At 38.4% G+C, this 22,146-nt stretch overlaps 1 protein-coding gene across 2 annotated transcripts; it reads right to left on the bottom strand.

Annotated features, from left to right (window-relative positions):
* Positions 1 to 1,217: 1,217 nt before the first annotated feature.
* sbno1 (strawberry notch homolog 1 (Drosophila)) lies at positions 1,218 to 17,802 on the bottom strand. Of its 2 annotated transcripts, none has more exons than XM_085360020.1 (33): positions 17,680 to 17,802; positions 15,440 to 15,559; positions 15,246 to 15,350; positions 14,911 to 15,138; positions 14,684 to 14,819; positions 12,981 to 13,081; positions 12,721 to 12,817; positions 12,340 to 12,500; positions 11,929 to 12,062; positions 11,729 to 11,819; positions 11,489 to 11,650; positions 11,191 to 11,326; positions 10,971 to 11,076; positions 9,679 to 9,832; positions 9,412 to 9,594; positions 8,079 to 8,176; positions 7,831 to 7,982; positions 7,519 to 7,710; positions 7,252 to 7,422; positions 6,989 to 7,158; positions 6,735 to 6,866; positions 6,103 to 6,238; positions 5,849 to 5,961; positions 5,687 to 5,758; positions 5,511 to 5,610; positions 5,218 to 5,292; positions 4,981 to 5,127; positions 4,725 to 4,819; positions 4,223 to 4,309; positions 3,862 to 3,999; positions 3,695 to 3,771; positions 3,257 to 3,450; positions 1,218 to 3,043 (listed from the first exon to the last, which is right to left on the bottom strand). In XM_085360020.1, the coding sequence occupies exons 2-33, from the start codon at positions 15,557 to 15,559 to the stop codon at positions 2,901 to 2,903; spliced, it is 4,206 nt and encodes a 1,401-aa protein (XP_085216146.1). In that variant the 5' UTR covers positions 17,680 to 17,802; the 3' UTR covers positions 1,218 to 2,900. The 2 variants fall into 2 exon arrangements, with proteins under 2 accessions (XP_085216146.1, XP_085216145.1); XM_085360019.1 differs by having other exon boundaries at positions 14,684 to 14,816; positions 17,680 to 17,739.
* Between the last annotated feature and the right edge of the window lie 4,344 nt (positions 17,803 to 22,146).

Below are 22,146 nucleotides of genomic sequence, written 5' to 3' on the forward strand. Positions count from 1 at the left end.
AGTAAGCACCTCGCAGCATTCTCACATGCAGTGTTTTTACTTTTCATAGGAATATTTTTAAGAGTTGCATTACTGCCTTTAATAATAAAATAGAGTGCCTACATTAAAAACAAAAAACAAGCATACCACACTTGTCATCTCATATTGCTAGTTGCTGTTTTTTGATAAACGATTAACTGATGTTTCTGGAAGAACTCAAGTCCAGTCATCTGTAACTGTAGTCTGCATATCTGGAGAATTCTATAATGTAATGCAGTAGCTTTTCAGTATTACAACACACAACAATGTAGAAGTATACCAAGCTTTATTGAGCATTGCACTCAGTCATATACAGGTAATTTTGAACTTTTGTACAACTCTTGTCAGTAGTGCAACTCGTGCAATAATGAAAGGAAAAAACATTTAAGTCCTTCAAGTGTTTCAACTTCAGATGAGCTAAATCTGCCGTGACATTTTGACAGCATTTTAAAAAAACAAAACAAAAACAGGAAAAAAACAAAAACAAAACAATGTTTCCAAGTCAGCCACCAGCCCAAAAGATAAAATAACATGAGTTGTTGGTCTGTACATGGTGCACATTCAAGTTAAAATGAGACTTCCAATTAGAGAGCAAGCTCTAACGAATAAGTTCTCCCTCCACCATAAAAAAAAAAAAAAAAAAATTTAAAAAAAGGATGCATGAACAATTTCAGTTTGACTCATTTTACAAACTGTACAAATGATACAAAGATTTGTTCTTGTTCCACCTAACAGTAACCACTCCACAGGTTTAGGAATCAAACACATCCTCTGTTTAATTATCACCACTGGGACAGCTCACGTATCCAGACTTTGCTCTGACCCTTCCAGGGCAGGTCGAGCATCACACAACATATGACTGAGGTGGTACAGGCTCAACAGAAAAAGTGGACTGTACAACAAACAGACCTTAATTACAAGAAAGCAGAGAAACTGGAGAACCATGTTTGGATGTTTGACACATACGAGCTGTAAATACAGCTAAACACACACAGAGCAACTGTACTGAGCAAAGATGTCCAAGGACCACTGAGTTCTAATCATGCATTTGCAATACACTGTAAAACTCTTGTGTTTGGGTCTTCGTATGAGTTTAACCCCTGAGCAGATTTACATTTACCAAAAAAAAAAAAAAAAAAAATCAAAGTAATAGAAGAAAAAAAAAAAAAAAAAAAAAAAAACTGAGAAGGACAGTGATGCAGACTGCTGTGAAACCTTGAACATACACACACATGAAAAAGGCTGTTGTCAACAACATGCATTTCACAATTTTTCAGGAACCCTTTATCTTTTTAAAAACTAATCATTTTTTTGCCATTTTCTCTGTTTTAATAGCAGCCAGCTAAAGACCAAGTCAAGAAATAAAACTGTTGTAATGGATTGGAAAGGAGTACAATATTAAATAGTTTTCCCTCGACCCCAAACTATGACCTAAATTTTTTCTATTGCCAAAAATTTTTTTAAGCATCAAGTAAACATTTAACAACTGATTCACAGCACTGTAATGTAGCTTTAATTATTTAGCACTTTTGTCTATGATATTTCTTCTTGTGAGCATTCAAATGCTGCCACGTCTGAACAAATGACGACACTGAAACAATCATTACAGTTGCCTAATTGATGTGCTTTGTTTCATTTCAGTGCAGTGTGAGTCTATACTGCACTTTGCAGTAATTTATGGTCTCTGCATTTTATCACCACCTGCCCCTTAAATCCTCTGATAGTAAAGGGAAACACTGTATAGTAATGTTAAAGGCCCTCACATGAGGAGATAAACTCTTAACACCATCTGTTTGTAGCTACAATAAAGGCCATAAACCATTTATTAAATGTTTCAATACTTTAATAAACACTAAATTGTATTTATTGTACCTAGTTCCCCAGTTTGCTTAATATTCATCATCTCTAACATTTTAACACCCTATGTATATAGAACTCAGAGGATAGCTGATGCAAAAATAACCAAATCATTTCTTTGTGAAGGTGACCAACTGCTGTAGCTCCAAGTACTCAGGCAAATGCACGTTCACAAACAACTGGCTGATCAAGTTCCAACATGGACAAAGAGGAACAAAATGTTCAAGTTAAACATTAAAACAAACAAAGAAACTTTAAGGAATCTGAGACCTGTGTGAAAAACAGATGAGCAAAAACAGAAATTGGCCTGATTTTAGAAGGAAGTGGAACCTGACAATAAGAATATTTGGTTTTTACCGTCTCATGAGCAAATATGCCAGATACAGTGCATCAGAAGCCCCCCCCCCAAAAGCAAAAGGTTTCCTGCAGTAAACTGCATCACTTTTTCTACTTCAGAAAAAAACAAGAACTCTTACGCTGCAGGTAGTGCTGGGTAATATCTAATATAATGAGTCTCTAGCATACATTAATATGTGATTGTAGTTAAGCACTATATGCCCATCTGTGACTTTCCTCTGACTCTGAAAAAACAGATTTTGCTTCATCTACTTTTGGTCCAGACCCACAAAAAGTCTTTGTTTCATACTGAGGTGGTTCTGGGGTAAAACAGGGTAAAGTATCAGTGAGGAGTGGATAACTCAGATCAACATGCTCTCTTAAAGTCACAAATCTTCTCACTCTGAATGTCAGAGGAAAATACATCACCTGTCAAATATCTCCAGGTGAAAGGAAGAGTCTCTGGAGATTACAAATTTTGGGGGGGGGGGGAAGGGAAGAAGAAAAAAGAAAATTTCTCTATACAACCACTGCTTTACATCCGAGTGTCACCACAGCTTGGTACCACACCTCTGACCCTCAGGAACAATGAGGGTTGTGCAGAAGGTCCTGGAGCCTGCAGTGTAGAGAGATCCCTTCAGGGAGGGATGTGAACTTGAGGGGTAGAGATGGGGATTAAAGCCCCTAAACTATGTGTGGTGTGTGTGGCTCAGACTCTGAGGGTGAAGCTGCTGCCGTTTCTGCTGCTCCTGCACAGCCAGCTGCTGACACTGGTCCGATGTTGAGAGCTTGTTAATTAACGGAGACACACAGTTCGCCGGAATGATCAGTCCTGCATTAAAAACAACACAGAAATTTTAAAAAAGGTCTGAGCATAAGCCCGGTGTCTACACATCTGTAGACACCATGTTACATGTTTGTCTGTTAAATAATAAGGCACAAAACATAAAACCAGGAGTTTTGCTGAGACGCCAGCTCTACCAAGAAATGAGACTAGTTTCCAAAATATGAACTTCTCCTTTAGTACAGCAGTCACTTAACTTACCGACTATCCTCTGCCCATCTTCGGTTCTCAGCCGGACAATCTGCACCTTTACATTGGTTCCACTGACCGGGGTGAGCACTTCCTCCAGCTCATTCCAAACACTGAGCACTGATCCACACAAAACGTAGTACCTCCTGCACCGAAGACCAACTTCACACTGTAGACCCACTGACGCCTTCTTGCAGTTACCGCGCCTGACAACAGAAAAACACAAACAGGTTTACAAAAAAAAAAAAAAAAAAAAAAAAAAAAAACCACAGAGCAATGGAAGCATCAAAGGTTGAAGCTGCTTATGTCCTCTCATTAAGTACTGGCACCATTTTCATTGCCAAATTAATCTGCATTTGGTGCTCTGAGAAGTAGTTTCTGTCATCAACAAATGTGGGATTGGAATACAGTAAGCAAAGTAAGCACCATGCAAATCTGAAGTGCACATACCAATATGCGTGTGAGCAGATTTTTTCTGAAGACTTGTACTGGTCAGTCCAGTGCTGCTTGGCATCTTCTGACAAGACCTAATACAGGGAGGGCAAAACACATATGATTCACAAAAAAATATTCTGTCTTCTTCTTGTCACAGTTTAAATGAAAGAGTGTCATCTAACCTTTTTAAATTTCTTCTTGAGGTCTGCGTACGTCTCCAGTTTGACCTGCCGGCCGGTGTTGGGCCTGTACACCAAGAACAGCCTCTTCTTAGTGTTCACCTCTTTGACAAGGATGGCCGTTTTTTTGTTGTTCCTCATCTGAAAATCAACCACAGACATGTACGTCATATGTCACTGCTCTGCATTCACACACACATGTAAGAGTTAACTACACTTTATTACAATCTAGAGGCTAACTCACAGAAAGAGGTTCGGCTATTTGAGCAAAAAAAAAAAAAAAAAAAAATCAATAAGGAATGAAATGTGATCAATAAGGAATGAACCCCCCAATTCAGACACACAAGAGTTAGCACTTCCATACCTGCACATAGAAACCATCATCGGCTCCATTCTGGTCTGCCCAAGCATGTGTGGCTTCTTCCCAGGACATTCCCCTTTCAACACTTACCTGTGAATGAAGACACATAAAGTTAGGGGCATATTTGCTATGACACAACATTATAAATGGCATACAAAATAACAAGTCTAAAAGTAAGAAAACACTTTAACAAAAAAAAAGTCAAGACTGAGCGTATCTCACACACACACACACACACACAAAAAAAAAAAAAAAAAAAAAAAAAAAAGGGGGGGAGGTTAAATATCCCTCCCTTCCCCCCCCCACTGGAATATCAAAACTCAATGTATAGAATTACCAGTTAAAAGGTTCACCAACTTTGCCCCAAAGTAAGATTTAAAAAAAAAGAAAAAAAAGAAAAAAAAAGGACTTATTCAGTACCACGTCTCGTCCTCATACATAGTCTATAGCTGAACCAACTAATCATGCAAATCTCTGACTAGAGCATATGCATATATGAACTTACAGTGTAGAGTTCAACATGCCCTGATGTAGTGTAGCCAGGTGTTAGAAATTTCCTGCAGTCCACCTTCTTTACTTTTTCATCACCCGAGCCCAGATCTAACAACAGAGGACAGAAATAAATGCATTGAATGATTAAAATGAAACAACAGTAACATTCAATCTCCAAGAAAGAATAAAACACTTAATAATTTATTACAAAGGCCATCCTTTGGCCCAGCCTTGCTTATGTGTTTGTAAAAGCAGTTGAAAAATCTTACCGAGAATGCCCATGTCATATTTGCCATTCTTCTTTGCTTCCTGAATCACCGCTGCAAGCGTGTCAGAAAAGTACTGAAACAAAGCATTCTGCTGATGGACCTCCATGCCCAAAATACGATTCAGGAACTTCCCCATGTTGTTGTAGTCTGCAACAGTAACAAGGCACGTGGTTATTTAAAGGTTCCCAAGAAGTAAAAACAAGAGATTCTCCTTGAAATTCCCCAGTTTCTAGTCACCTTTGTCTAGTGATAGTGTGCCAGATCTGTCCTCCACATTTATGAGGCCAACACCTACTAATCCAATTTGAATTTCTGTAGAAAAGAGGAAAAAAAAAAAAAGAAAAAAAAAAGAAAAAAAAAGACAATAACCATATGTGCAAGTAATTGATTAAAAAAAACCAAAAAAACAGAAAGGTATACAACAAACATAGCAACATCTACAGTATGAACTACATGCGCAGCAAACACAACAAGCCTGCAGAAATGCAGGAAATAACTCCTGTCCGTGGTTAACAGTGTATGAGTCATACCTTTGAAGAAATCCCCTTTAAAGTCCGAGGGTGGAGACACTAATGGAGTATCAAGCTTTACGATTGACTTCATCACAATTTCCAGAGCGTTTCTGCCATACTGTGGGAGAGTATGAGTGAGTCACTGCCCTAAAAACCATAAGACATCCTCTCAGAGAAGTGCTTGATGTTCTTACTTTGTTGTCAAAATTGAATCTGCTCAGATCCCGAGTTTCTGTTGCTCTTCTGTCACCATGAGTGAGAGCACCCTGTTACAAAGAATGAACACAAATGAAGTCCACATATGAAGAGAAAAGTCTCTACAAGACTTAAGAGAAATAAGAAATAAGCATCCTCACCAGGCTTTCTAGTCTTTTGGCAACAATGGATGCAAATCTTTGCTCTCCTGCAAGCTCCGATATGAGGAAGACATATTCTGGAGCTGTGACCTGGTTTGATCTGTGGGTTCTCCCTGTGTTTGAGAATAGAACATCAATTTTGTTACATACCTTTTTATTATTCTTTTTTTATTAACAGGGTGCAGTCTAACACAGGAGAAGGAAACCAAAGAAAAATCATGTACTGAGAGTACAGAGGAGTAACATCTACTGACCAAACTGCTGTATAGCCCTGTCTGCGCTCCACGGCAGCTCTAGTGTCATGTGGACTCTCCGCCGCTGGTTCTTCACTCGACGGTCAGCCTGCAGGGATATACCCGAGCTTGCTGCTTCTGAAATGATGGCTATGTTCTGGTTGAAGGAACAGATGAGTGAACGTTACACTCCAGACACAAAAGTGCAATTAGCAGCTGTGACGTCTGTATTTATAGACACATGTCAGTCAACTACAAGCCACAGCTTTGAACCCTGTTGGTTCAATTCTACAGCAGGCCTACAGCAGTACAGTTTAACTGCATATTGAAATTGGTTATATGCTAGGAAGGTGGTGAAAGCAAACAAACCCAAAGGATTAAAACTAAATTTTATATACATACATATATATATAGATAGAGATATATATATATATATATATATATATATATATATATATATATATATATATATATATATATATATATATATATATATATATATATATATATATATATATATATATATATATATATATATATATATATATATATATATATATACACATACATACACATATATATATATATACACACATACACACACACACACACATATATATATATATACACAAAAAAATTTTTTTTTACTTTACCTTCTCTCCATCCATGAACCTCTGCTTCTCAGTGAGATTGAGTATTTCCACAGGGACGTCCAGCTCAGAGCGAGATTCATAAGTGATGGTCCCATCATCGTTGCTGACCACGCGACCTTTACGGCCAGTCATCTGAAGCACAATTAAAGAATCCGCAAAGTTAAAATTCATACAGGACAATCAAACTTAAAAACTGGTGGGGTGGGTGAACAGGGGAAGTGGAAGTCCAGCCTACATACAACAATTATTTTTACCTCAGCTACATTTTCAGGTCCTCCCAAATCATCTATGAGCTCATCCAGAGTGTTGGGAGGCAGATCCTCTGCCAGATCCTCCAGTTTTTCAAGCAGCTCTTTCTTCATTTTCTGGGCAAGTTCCACTGAGTCCTGACTTGTTAGGCAGCTTTCCTGACTGTCTGACTTGACTGATGAACAAGGAAAGACACAGTATTCATTAACCTCCAAAAATCTCAGTCAGGGTAATATAAGTTTATCTTGCCATGCTGGAACATGCTTACCTGTGGCAGGCGTGCTGGGGGGATTAACTGAGGCAGTGAAAGTAGGCCTAGTGGAGCACAGCCCCGAGGCCAACAAGGCACTTTGAATCGAGTCTGGATCAATACTCTTTCTCCTCTTTTTCTTCTTCTTCTCCTTCCCTTTCTTTGGTTCCTTCCTGTTAAGCCATGGATCTAGAAGGAGGAAAAAAATAAATAAAAAAATACTGATTTGCTCCAATTCACTTTGAAATGCTTTAATTTACATCCAGGCTCCCCTAGTATCCTCACCATCGTCATCGTCAGACTCTTCTCTGAATGGGTTGAAATCATCATCTTCGTCTGCTGAGCTGACTGATTTGAAGCTGTCATCACTGTCACAGTCTCTGTCCGACTCCTCTGACTGGCTCTCATCTGAACTCGTACCCGACAGACCCCCATGCTTCCGGGGACGCTTTTTCTGCTGCTTTTTAACCTCTGAACCTGGAGAAGCAGAACGAAATAAGAATGATGTAAAAGCACAACTTGATTTACACGAGCCATCTTTTTGCTGAGCTGAGTTTAAGGGGATCATTAATGTTTTTATGATTTTTTTTTTTTAACCTTTCCTCTTCTTGCCCTTCTGTTCTTGTTCTACTGCTGTGTCACTGGGAGAGGGGGTCTTCTTTGCTGAGAGGTCGATACCCAGCAGGCTGTAAAGCTTCTGTCTGTCTGGAGCTGGGAAGTGCTTTTCAATCAAGGACTGTAGCACACCTCTACAACAGAAACATTTTAATCGCATTATTGTCATGATAAAGACACAAAACTATGTTCACACTGTCACAAAACTGTCATTTTAAGTCAGTCCGTACTTTGCAGTTGAAACAAAGTCATTGAGTTCTCCCCCTCCTTCCTCCAAGGCCTCCAGTGTTCTTGCTTCACCAGTGGACTGAAGGCCAATCACCACACACTGTAAAGGTAAAAACTGGTTAGCTTATTTGTTCTCTTATTTAGGAGACAAATGATCAGAATTGCACAACTTTATATTTCAAATCACTATTAAAGTTTGTGGCCAGGGCTTTGGTCCCTAATGTTATTCCCAATTCCAATTACACCCAACTCTATTCACTTCTCTGTTTAGCTGCCATAAAGACATAGTGCATTTTAGTACCCCACAGCAGAGGGGAAAACAATTCAATTCCATCCCCTGGCAAAAACTGAAAACACTTAAAAAGTTGCAGTCTGGTGGGATGCACTAACAACAAGGGAAATAATCCACAGCTACATTTTATAAGCTGTGAAAGTAAAAAACTAAACGCATGATAAAAACATCCTCAGTATGTCTACGTGTATAGCAAAACAATGTATGCTTAAGGATAAGATAATACTTTATTTATCCCAAAGATGGGAAATTCCTTTGGTACGGCTAAAACAAAACAGAATAGTAAGCAGCTCGATAAGATCCAATATGACCAAACAAATTTGTGAGTTCTGTTTGCAATAACTACCTTGTAATAATAGGTAATAATAATAATTACCTTGTAATAACTAAGAGTGTTACCAAAACGCCTTTAGCTAGTTATAAGTATTACATTTTGCTATGTCAAGGGCCTCAAGCGGATTTTTTTTTTTAGGATAAAAGTTTTCCCTGTCAACTGGTATGGTTCATCGCTTCATCACTTAACAACTGAATTGGAGATTCGGTCATGTTCTCCCATTTGGCTACTGATGGGTCCTTTAAGAGCAGGAGCTGGCTCAATCATCTATTCATTCAGGTGTCTTTCATATTGTCAATGACAATCACAGGATGCACAGTTGTGCTTTTATTGTGGAGTAAACCTACAATTGACAGTTACTGCTTCAAGTCACTATTTGTTTCAACAGATCTCAACAGCCACACAAACACAACTACCCAAATTCAGATTGTGTGGGAGTTTTAAATTCCGCTATGTGTAGCACTTTGTGGCATACACAGCAACGCATGCAAACATGCACACACTCGCACGTCAGATTAATTTGCCAAGTGTGCCCGACTTTAGCTATCACATGCAGCCTTATTTCCTTGCAGGTTAAAGTCCACGCCCCTGCAGAAACTTGCTTCAGCTGACACACCCTACATATCAAATATATTGATATATGAATTTGTTTAACCAGTTAGTGAGGGCAACAACATCACTGTTAATCACACTTCAAAAACTGTTTTACCTTTCCATTCTGAACCTCTTCTCTGGCCAGCTGAACTACTCGGTGGACTTTGGAGGCAATGCAGAGATACTTAAAGAACCTTTGGTGGGCAGACCAAAACTGACCCCACATGGACTTCTTCATGCGTTGCTCTGCATCCATGAGGTTTGCAGCCTGCTGGAACCTTTCCCGTGCCCTCACCCACTGGAAGAAGCAGGAGACAAAGTTGAAATAAAATAGTGCAAGCACAAACGGAAGAATTAAAGTGATGAAGAGGTAGATGCTCACCAGTCTAACAGATTTGTTGTACATATTGATATATTTCTGAGTCAGGGGAACCTCGTCGATCTTGAAAGTCACACCTGTAAAACTCAGCTGTCTTGCAATGTACATCCCTCTCAGCTTCATGTCCATAGCTACAATCTCCATGGCACCAACACCTCTGGAATTGAGAGGAAAATGTATGCAAAAATGACGTGCATGTTATGACCTACAAGAGGCTTCTATGAAGTATGAAGCAGCCAGTGGAAAAGTAGAAAAGCTATTAGCTAGCACCCTTTTTCGAATGTTAGCTCATGTAACTTTATCCTTAATTTTTTTCCCTCCTTGTATCAAAGCAAGCACTTAGTGGAAAAAAAAAACCCCCACACATACAAAATTAATCACAGGGCTGGGCGATATGAGGAAAATCTAATATGGCGACATTTTTCGGCTATGTCACGATACATGATATACAAATGTTATTTTCAACCATATAGTGCCATAGAATTCAGGACACAAAATAAAACAGCGGAAATTAAAAATGTCCTCCTTTGTGCTTATAACGTATATATTAAAAAAATAATAATAATGTGACAACCTCAAATTACAGAAATAACAGTGTAGACAGTGACTATAAAAACTGACCAAGAACAGTCACAGGTATCACAACCGATTTATTTAACGTTTTCTTTGGTGTGCAGGGAGACAATGACATGCCAAGTTGAAAACAGTCTTCGTTTCCCAGTGAATGACTTTTCAGCTGGTGAAATAAATTCGTGGTGCTGCTACCTTTTTCCAGCAATAGCTTTAACACATGCTTTGCAAATGAGTGCATTTTGTCTGTGGTGGGGACCAGTTTGCAGCATAATTTGCATAGTACAGTTTTCTGGTCCGTGTCAGACTTTTCATAAGCCCCTCATTTAGGAATATGGCCCTTGATTTGCTTTGACAGGTCCTTCTGTTTGGAGCAACCTGGTTCTGCCTCAACTTCACTCGCCATGTTGGTATTTCTTTGTGTCTGCATCCACGTGGTGACCATCCAAACGATGAAGAAAAAAATAAAAAAATAAATAAAATACTGCAGTAAACAATGTATTTTGCGACACCACGAAACAAACGATAGCGTCTAATATGAAACAATAGATGTTTTACTTTCGCCATCCGATATATTTCATCATACCGCACAGCCCTCATTAATCATTTAGCAAATTTTTCAGAGAGACCCCTCATGACCTTGATTCCAATATCAGACTTCTTAATGACTTTTGGGAACTTTGTCTTTCAAGTCTATGGCTTCTTCTGCAACTTGAAAGGCTTACCTGCGCTCAACAGCTTGGATAAAGTCCCCAAATTCTCTGAAGGGTGTTTTGTGTCCCCATATGCCCAACCGGTTCATGTAGGCCATGTTTCGTGGTTCAGAGGCACCTACATAGGAATTTTTTTTGTTACAATATTTAATGTTTACAAAGATGCATAATAGTAGGATTTAAGACTGCCAATTTATTCATGGATCAAATTATGTTTGTGTTGTTAACAAACCTGTAGCACTTGCATACACAACCCGAGCCTTTGGGAGCTTGTTCTGCAGCTCCAACACTGCAAGCCCAGTTTTTGTAGGCTTGGAGGAGCCAATTGGACAAACGTTTTTGGCTTTATGACACTCATCATAGACGATCTAAAGGACACTTTGTTAAGGAAACCCCTTATATTTATCTTATTTATATCATTTTACATATAACTAATCATACTCGTGGTTACATGAAAACAAAAATGGTCTAATCAACCTTTTGTATGCATTTAAAAAAAAAGAAAAAAAGAAACACTTCTGAAAGGATACGACTCCATCAAAGTCTTCGCCACACCAGTGGAGAAGCTGCTCAAATCTGGTCTTATATTTCCCTCCTGACTGACTCTCTCCTATCAAAGAGGAGTAGGTGGCAAAGATGACACCTTTCTTCACACTTCCATTGTGCTTTGAAGAGATTTTGCCATATTTGAACTGAAAAACAGAAAAGTGTAATGTCATACGAGTGAGTAAACACTTGACATTATTGTGTACATCATAAAAGTGTTTTACCTTGTTGAGGGAATGAACCTGGATGTTCTTGGCTCCAATGTCTCTTAAATCCCTTTCAGCGTCATACTTCAAATCATTTGAGACACTAAACCTTAAGAGAAGACAATAAAACACAAAATATTATACAGAGGACATGTTTAGGTTTTATTTTACGGTCAGTCAATCATCTGTCAACGACTGTGGCGAATATTAGAACTTACCATAGTGACCTCTTCCTGCCCAGGAGGTAATTCTCATAGATGATCCCTGCAATCGTCCTGCCTTTCCCCACACCAGCTCCATCGCCAATCAAATAAGCCGCTCGATCACCATTTGGGAGGAATGTCTCATGTTGCTGTGGTACAGTGAGATAAGAAATTTTATTTTTCAAGATAGGGAATAGCAAAGAACTCCGCAAAAACAAAAATACCTAAACAACAATCGCAGAAGAACAGAAGATCATCACATTAAATATTATACGCCGTTTTCAAATAGCAAGTTTTGGTGAAACAACAACAGAAGAGTTAAAGTGGAACAACCAACCACAGATGCATTTTTTAAGTCTTATTTTTTTTTTATTATGAATAAAAGAAAGAAAGTTACTGTATAGTCAGTCAGTTTCCAGTGATTACCTGAGCTGCATATGTAATAGCTTCCAGCTGCAACGCAGAGAGGCAGCCCCTATCAATGACTTCCTCTGGGATGGTCAGTCTGTACCACACATCAGGAGGGCTCACACTGGACAGAGAACTGGTCTCTACAACAGGATCTGGGTGCCTCAGGCCAACCTTTACTGCAGTGACAAAACCAAGTGGTCAGAGGAAGAAGGAAGCAGCAGCAGCAGCAGGCGGCTGCTTCTTGTTTGATTTGATGGAGCAGTATTGATTAAGGGTGATGCTGACACTGCTGTTACTCCACAGTCTAGTTCATTGGCCTTGAGCTCCTTGCTTTGTGACAAAATGCCTCATTATTGATGAAACTCTGATTCTTTGATTTAAAACAGTAGTACTTACATTTCTGTGGCATGTACTCTGCATAAGTCTCAGCATGACCCAGCTCATCCTCCTCTTCCTCCTCAGGCTCATCCTCTTCCTTCACCACTGGAGGTTTCTGTATAGAGTCATGTGTAAGCAATATTCTGCTTTTAAAATTGTACGCCAAGGCCAAGCAAGACCAAAAAGAACTATTTAGAATCACTTATATCTACTCTATAAAGAAAAATTAAAAACATGAAAAAACCATAACTGTCCACCTTTAATATTATAACACTTACCAGAGAATGTGGAAAAGTTTGTAGTTTAATGTCATCATGAATCCAGATCCTGGCAGCATCTTTACCCAAAACTTCTCTCTTGATTCCATTGTTCAAGTCACCTAAAACACCAACACGCCATTAAACTGTTACTGATATGGTCAATGCCCCATGGATGACTTGTCATTTTTGAGGCAATGCTTAAGAATCAGAAAGATGTCTCTGCTAAACTATAATAGTTAGCACAACAAATAAACAGCATATTGTTAGCATATTGTTTTATTTTCCAGGTAAACATCTCTGTCTCATGAGATGCAAAAAGAAAATGTTCAGCTCTGGATGAGCTCAGCCAGGATTTAAACCAGTTACAACCGCTTCAACCAACTACAACTTTAAAGATCATTTTAGCTCTCTGGGATTGAGGTGAGCTTAATGATTCTTATCAACAGAATGATTAAAACGTCACAGCTGTGGCATGGAGTTGGAAAATTAAACTTAATACTTAATACAGACTCATGATAAACCCATCCGAAATATGAATGATGAATGAAAACTAGATCAAAACCCCATCACCACTTACCTATGTTTATTAATACTTTTCAATAGTATAACAATAGCAAAAATAATAGGTCAGAAAACTACCGGCAGACTGAATGTTAATCAGCAAAAACTTCAAATATAAAGTTCTTATATTTATATGAACACATGTATTCAAATAAAATATCAGTTTTCAACTTCTTAAATGCAGAATGTGTTTTTCTCATATTTTAGTCATTTCAATTCATAGACTAAAACTTTTAACTATGACGTAAACTCAGGCTCTAAAGTTATTATTTGCCCCTCCCCCTTTCCTATGTTTTATTAACCTACCAATAAAGTGATGACAATGCTGGTAAATAATGTTAACAGCAGCCCTACTAGGAGTCATTTAGGATAATATAAAAAAGTCATTAGGTAGGTAAATCCGCTTCCTCCCACAGTCCAAAGACATGCTTACTGTTGGAAATCCCTATCTAAATATACTGGAAGAGAAACATATATTCAATTTCAGTGGTCAGGGGACATCAAAATGCATGCATAGATTTCCTAGTCAAACTAAGTTTAAAAAAAAAAAAAAAAAAATTATTTGTTTTTTTACTTCTTTTTTTTTTTTAAAGCAGCATTTCTACAACACAACAGCTTTAACTCAACTAAGAAACTCCAGACTGGCAACACAACGAGCATCTCTGGTTCCTCCCACCAGAGCACTGAAAAAAAGCCATGCTAATTCGTGTTATTGATAAATTAGGCCAACCATAAAATTGACTTTTTCCCCATTGCATTAATAATGACAATGAAAAGACATGCTTGCCACCACACACTTTTAACTGTCATAATCCTCTAATGTACGCACACGTCAGCAGAACAACATGACTGTCTAATGTGTTAGTCTTTTTGGCTGTTCGCATGGAAACAGGAATGGGACGATTCTATTTCTATTCAGGACCATTTGGGTACCATGTCTTTCTCTGATAATGCCTTTGATATAAGTTACTTATGAACAAGTGCTTAATAAGTTTTTGCTACAACCACATTCAGTAACACTGTAAGAAATAGACCATTACCATCTATGACATGATTTGAAGAACCTGAAATGATTTATTTATGCGGCCTGCTGTGTTAAGTATTAGTCGAAATGTTTACAATACATATTTACATATTTACAAGAACACATGATAACTCACCTGGGCCTGTGGCCGTTGCTACTGGTGGAGCAATATCAGGTGGAGGCTTGAGCTTCATGAGCTCTATCAGACTGTTGCCCTTTAGACCAGTGCTCTTCACACTGTTGGGCCGAAGGAGGTCTTTCAACTGAATCTGCTGAGATTAGAATGATTACCATAACCAAGTAAAATGCTTTTCCACTGACTAAACTATTTACCCACTGAAAATATGAGCTGCATAAACTCACCTGATCTCTGTTAGAAGGCACTACTGTGGATGCTGAAGGGGGAATACTTGTGGAAGAGGGGGCTAGTGAACTTCGCAGGGTTGAATTCGCCACATGAACCACCTTGGTGACAGTTATGGTATGCTTGACAGGGTTAATAGCAGGCTGTTTGGTCACAACAGCTCCCAGTGGAGGCAACTGATTCAGCTGATTTAAGACAAACGTGGTGGTTGATGGCTGAGGTTTGTGCTGGTAAAAAAATAAAGATAGTACATTTGAATTCACACCGCAAAACATAAACTGCAAAATACCAGAGTTAACTAAAACAAGAGGAACATATTGTTCTGTAATCTCACCCTGATGGTAACAATGGGGACTGCAGCAGGATGTTCAGGTCGAACAACTTCTACTGACTCTGTCCCCACACCAACACCAACATCCAGGGCACTGATGGAGATAGACTGTAGGAAAGCAAATGATAACATTAACATATATACAGATGTATAAACAGTAATTTCTCCATAAGAACAAAAACTAAGGATCATCTTACTTGCTGGGTTGTAGAGGGCTGTGCAACATCCTGAGAATCAACATCAAATAAGCCAATATCATTTGGGCAAATTCCACTCTCACTGAGAGCGGCGAGAAGTAAATCCTGTCCGGGATCCATCTGCAAGACAAACGTTAATATAACCTTATGGAAACATCTTCCATTTAGAGTGTTGATTATCTACAGGTCCAATAATGATGGTATGATGGAAATCACACTCAGAAGTTAACACGGAGTGGATAGAACATCAGCAGCCATTTTGTTAATTGTGTTATAATGAACCAAAGGGGAAATCAACAAAAAAATGTTTCCAGCCTCTCAAGTGCGAACATTCCCAGCCTAATACGAATCCCTCTAAAAACAAGTAATCCGAAGACCTTTTTGTCATGTGTTAGGTACGTGTCATCTGCATTTTTTACAGTGTGTAATCAGCCAATACAAACAAAGACTAATTGTTAGTATAACTTGTCTTCATCCGCAGCCCTAAAAATTCTCCAACACAGAGAGACACCCTTCCCTGGGATGCAAAAGAAACTATTCACTCTGTGCAACCATGAAACTCAACTGTGAATTTAAAAGTGAATGCTATTTTCAGCCAAATGAAAACTTTCCACGTCAAGCAACATGTGTAGCCTCATAAGGTTACATCTTTTACCCATTTAAAGCTCATTTTAGTCTCTAGTTCAGATTCAGATGAATTAGAAAAACTGAGCTCTGCTTAAACAAATACAATCAAACGTTGCCATCAAAAGCAGACCAGTAATAATCAATCCTCATTCTTACATGTCATTTACAGTAACCAGACATAGACATACAATGGGGACAGCTTACAAAGGAAACCCAAAAGAGTAATGTAAACCACAAATATCAAGACCCACATGTAAAGCACACGTGGGGTACAAAACAATCAGTGTAAAACAAAATTCAAAGCTACGCTTTCCAATGAAAAATAAATATTTCACACTCAGCATGAAACAACAAACTTTTGATGCTAAACTTAAATCCGCAAATACTGTTTCAATCAAATATAAGCTGTTTGGATGTTTAAACTCTCCTCAACTCTTGCAGGATCGAAACAAGCAAATTAATGATGAACAATTCTTGTAAACTCTGACTCGATATACTTTAATTCAGTCGTTGGTAGGATTAACAACACGAGAATTAAAGCTAGTCGAGTACTATAGCAACTTCTACACACCCGTGTGATACAAAGACTTGTTCCAAAGTGACCCAAAACAAGACACGTGTTTGCAATGCCCTCTTATAACTTCCTGCTCTCATCAGAGGTTCTCCTTCCTCGTTAGCTCGGGTGGTTCATAGCCTTATTATTTATGCAGACAATAATATCGTATATGCTAAAATATTATATAAGCTCAAAGAATACATATATAAGATAAACACCAGTCTGCAACAGCCACTGCGTGGTTTTTCAGAATGTTGTACAAGCTAAACTGGCCTGCTTAGATCAGGGTGACACAGCTAAGCTACGCTAGCTTGCTCACTAACCGAAAGCTAAGCTGCTGAAACTGAAAACCAGTTTCATATTCAGTATTTCAGTGACAAGTCAGAAAGGTGAAATACTCTCAAACTGACAGAGGCTAACCTAATGCCAAGTTCAACCACGTACAAAATTCAGAAAGAAAGCTTACAGCCGTTATGGCTCAATGTTATTAATGGTAACCACGGATACTTACTTACGTCCATATGTCAGTCCATTTATCCTACTGTAGATTCTCGCTCCTGGAAATGTTTGTTTTCTCCAGGTTTACTTTATCTCTCACTGGTCTAACTATCACGGATACTTTGATTCCACTACACCGTATTAGAGACCTCTAGCTAGCTTGTTACGTCGGCGCTCCTTGAAGTTGATAACGAGTTGCTGATAAATGACGTTAGCAAGTTTTTTCAGCACTAAGTGAGTTTTAAAAAATACCAACTTCGACTATTTCCAGCAGGCTACCCCTCCTACTCTCCTGCACCACAGCTAACGAAAAAAAAAGAAACATGCTATCGACCCCTCACATTGTTTTGATACTCACTGTACTCTCCCCCACTGTGTCGCGGCTTTTGCTAGCTAACATTAGCAACAAGGAGCGTTCAGACCAGCTACCCGCTATCTTCAAATCGAGAACTTGGAATTTATTCTTCAACAATCAGCGCAACACCGTAATTTTTACATTTTCCTCGCGAAGAAGTTGAGCTAGCGTTAAAACGAAGCGTTCCCACGCCGATATGCTCACCTGGTGGTTGAACGGCCGCTGCGGCTCGCGATCGGCAGCGCTCAGCAGTTCGGGGCTTGTTGTCCTATCCGCTCCGTCGCGCTCACGCCATCTTTTTATCAAACGCTCCGCCGCATGCTGGTCACGTGACGTGTAGGCCTACAGCGTCCGTTTTCGAAGTCAAACTCTTCGGGCAGCGCCGACAAAAACGAGTCTCTGAGCAGCCGCGCGGCATCCCCCGATGACAGTAAACTGATAAAAGCGTGAAAATCAACATTTCTTCAACGTTTCCGCAAACGATAAACATAGCAGAGTCATCGAGCTAATACCACATCACGTGACCCGACCAGGTCTGGATAGGAAGTGACGATGAAAATTGTTTCTTCTTCGTCTTCTTGTTCCTTTCACACCTCTTCTTGGTTCTCTTTTATTAAACAGAAATATGCGCATGCCTCAAATATAGAGGCAAAGTATCGATATCGTTCGTTTTTTAAAAAAATATTTTCATCGTTTTTTCATTGTTCTATTTTTTTATTTTACTATGAAATAAGATGTGAACCCAGTGGGTAAAATTTGGAACGACGGGATATTTCAAAAGGATATGACTGTTATGAATATCTTCCAGCACCCCTCGACCCTGAATCGTATAAGTGGGAGTGAATAGATGGAAACAGAGGGGTGTATACTTTACAACTGCATGAAGTTAATCAATATAAGTAATAAACAAATACAAATACAAAATTAAATAAAGGTAAATGAATTTTTGGGACACGAGGTTTTTACAGACTTCTTGTTCAAGTAAGAAGAAATAATGCTCACATTAGCTGTCCAAAACACTAAAGAAGTGTTTTTTGTTGGCAAAGTTGATTTATGAAAGTTGAACACATAAACACAGAATAGTGATATAATGAATTTATGGTTATTCGTCATTCTTTCACCTATAAAAATCAGCAGTCCACAGTCATTTCATAATCCAAAATCAAATAGTCATTTCTAGAGGCTCTAATAATCTTAGTAACCACAAGGTTTTCATTTAGTAACAAAGCTAGAATATGATGAATGTGCCATTAAAAAAAAGAAAAAGACATCAATCCAAAATCAGCGAGAGTACATATTACAGGCCGAAACATAAAACAGGAAATATGGATTTAGGACTAAATGAAATACTAACTAGAACAGATGAACAGCCATATGTTTCATGAGCACCATGAAAGAAAATGTTCTATAGTTCAGTACTTTGAGTATAAAAGAAGCTGGAATAAACAGAATTAGCAAAGTAGACATAGCAGGTGGTATTACACCTTATAGTGGAACAAAGCAGCTTTAAAAATTTGGGCAACAGTGGATATAATTATGTTGTTCAACAAATGGACAGCTATTCAAACAAATGGACAGCTATTCAAACAAATGGACAGCTATTCAAACAAATGGACAGCTATTCAAAGGCTGTTTTCTTGTATTTCCGTCAGTGTTGATGGTATACTTGCACATAAACCACTATATTGGACACTGATGTCTCACTCCATACCCTGCCACCCACTGGTCGTTTAATGTTACTATAGATGTATGACGTGTTTCATTGTAATTATTGTTATTTAACCCTGTCATGCATGAATTATGACAATCAATCAGGATTTTGTTTTTAAAGTATTTTATTCATCTTTACATCCCTAAAGATGAATACAAATTCTTAAGAAAAAAATCCTGATTGAGGTTGTCATACTTCATGCATGAAAGGGTTAAGGGCAACTCCAGGGCAGTTGCACAAGTTGTCATCAAGTGCAGAATATAACAAGGTGATGCCCTGTCCCTGCCGTTGTTCTGAATACGCTTCAACCCCCGAAGCCAGCTCTTTAGTAAGTGTGGATTTGATAGATTTAAGAGTGGAGTGACTACTAGTTACCTCCTGTACATGGATGATTTGAAGATGTACACAAGAAGCAAGCAAGACATCGACTCACTGATCCACTTCACCAGGATCTCTATTGTGGACATCAGGATGTCACTTGGACTAGATAAGAATTGCCAGAATACACACTAATGGTACCAGCTACAAATACCAGGGTATCCTACAGGCAATTGGGAATCATGATGAAAATTAAAGGTCAGCTACAGCCAACTGCCTTGAGAATTATGGAGCATCCACAAATACATCAGGAATATGGACCCAGAGATGAGCTATTACGAAAATGTCTTAGGTAGCTGGATGAGATGGAGGAACTATCATGGAAGACATATCATTGTACCATTCACAAACAGAGGAAGTGGCTGACATTAGGAAATATTACCAGTGGAAGAAAATACAAAAAAGGCTGTGGCCTAAAGAGCAACACAGAGGCTCTGATAATAGCAGCACCAGAACAGGCCTTAAGCACCAGATCCACAGAGGCAGGAGTCTATCACAGCCAACAGGACCCAAGTTGCAGACTATAATCAAAGGTCCCCAAGAAACAGTCCAGCACATAGTACCAGGATGTAAGATGCAAGCTTGGACAACATACACTAGACACAAGTGGGAACACACAGCTAAGGGTTTTTGAGAACTGTACAGAGCAGAAGACTGTTGTGATAGAGTGGCAATCTCAGTGGACATCAACATAAAATGTAGGAGCACAAGAAAATAGAACAAAAGAGGAACCGAGGCCTGAAGAAACAAGTGGAGCAGATGTGAAAGATTAAGTCCAAAGTCTCCCCAGTGGTAACAGGAGCATGAAAAGCGCCAAATCACAAAAACAGTTACCTCAAGGCGCTTTTTATTGTAAGGTAAAGACCCTACACTGATACAGAGGAAACAATATAAACCCAAATCTTCAAGAGTGGCTCCAGTAGATTCCAGGCACAACATCAGAGGCCTCTGCTCAGAAGAGTGAAGTCCTAGGAACACCTAAGATGCTGTGCAATACCTTCAAACTCCCAGGCCTCTGGCAGAGGACCCGAGCTTGAGGAAGCATGCAATGCACTCATGTTTTCTCTATAAACAACTAAATTTTCTGGTTTCTTTAGTTAATGTAAACATATAGAGTGAGTAAACAACAGATTCCCTTTCCTATCATAAATTATGAACCAGATTCAACTCTTTGAGTCATTACAGCATGGTGCTGCAATGGTTGATACTGTAACCTCAAAGCAAGATGGTTCTGGGAGAGAGTACTGTACGGCTGTCTGTTTGTCTGAAGAAACAATTTTGAGTAATATATGAATATATGAAGCGCCTTGAGGTGACTTTTGTTGTGATTTGGCGCTATATAAATAAAATTGAATTGAATTGAATTGAATATATTTTATGAATGGTCATGGAGAGAGCTGTACAACACAGTTTTTATTTTTTTCACTGTGACAGCTTACAACATCACAATGACGCCATAACAGTCTGATGTAATCATATTGTAGCAAAAGCAGGCTGGCGTCAGCAGTAATACAAACAGCATAAAACATCAAAGCTTTAGCATAGCCCTTGTCCATCAGGGGGCCCTGCACTCTCTGAGTGCTGTTGTTTATAAAGCTACTGTTTTTATCTTCATTATATCAGTGTAAAGAGTCAGATTTGGTGTCTATACAATCATTATGATATGTTACAGCTTTGGCAATATTTTGGGGATTTTTCACTCTACTGGTATCCACATACCTTATGACAGATATCAACACAGAAGCCATGTAGTGTTATTCAGTTATGAAAAAACAGTGGCTTTATGTATTGTACTGAATTGTATTATAAAACCCTTTGCACAGAGGCAATTGTAAGTGTGAGTATTTTAAAAATGTGACAGTTAAGTGAGATTTCCGCTAAGCTAAGAAATAGCACATAGTTTTAATTTCAATCTTTTGCCCCTTGTCCTGTAATTTTTTTTAATGTTTAGCAAGTAGACCTAAACTGATTTTAGTAAACACAGATACTCAATAAAGAAATAAATGATATTAAAATGTACAGTGAATGTACATTTTATTATTATTATTTTTCTTATTAATTGATATATGCGCACATGATGACTGACATTTACTTTTGGTACTTTGTACTAAGCTGTACATGAAAGATTTTGAAGCAGAAATTAAATCTTGCCTATTTCTAACTCTATAGCTTTACTCTTAGACTCTACTGTTGCTTTGATTCACAGTTACAAATAATCTGTATTTTTCTTATACTGGGCCTTTGTGATACACCTCAGTTCATTATCTGGTATAAACGGGACATTTGAGTTTTCTAAATTTTAAGCCAATTTTCTTCTCCCACTCTCAAACAGATGCTCTGAAAAGCAAGTGGGTGTGGCTCCTTTGCCTCAACAGTGAACTCACCATATTATGGATATCATACTTTGGCATAATAAAAATTAAAGAACAGAAAATAAATCTGAAAAGAAAAACTGTCTTTGGATTACAATAGCTGTACACATACTGATCTGAGAATCTGAAACTTTGCCCATGTTTAGTATGACCATCTGCTACTGTAACAGTTATGATATGTGTTATGAATATTGAATCTAATTCAGTTCA

Source organism: Diplotaxodon limnothrissa, linkage group LG7 (genome assembly GCF_057381915.1).
Source record: "Diplotaxodon limnothrissa isolate DT_005_m linkage group LG7, D_limnothrissa_male_GT1.1, whole genome shotgun sequence".
Taxonomy (NCBI): domain Eukaryota; kingdom Metazoa; phylum Chordata; class Actinopteri; order Cichliformes; family Cichlidae; genus Diplotaxodon; species Diplotaxodon limnothrissa.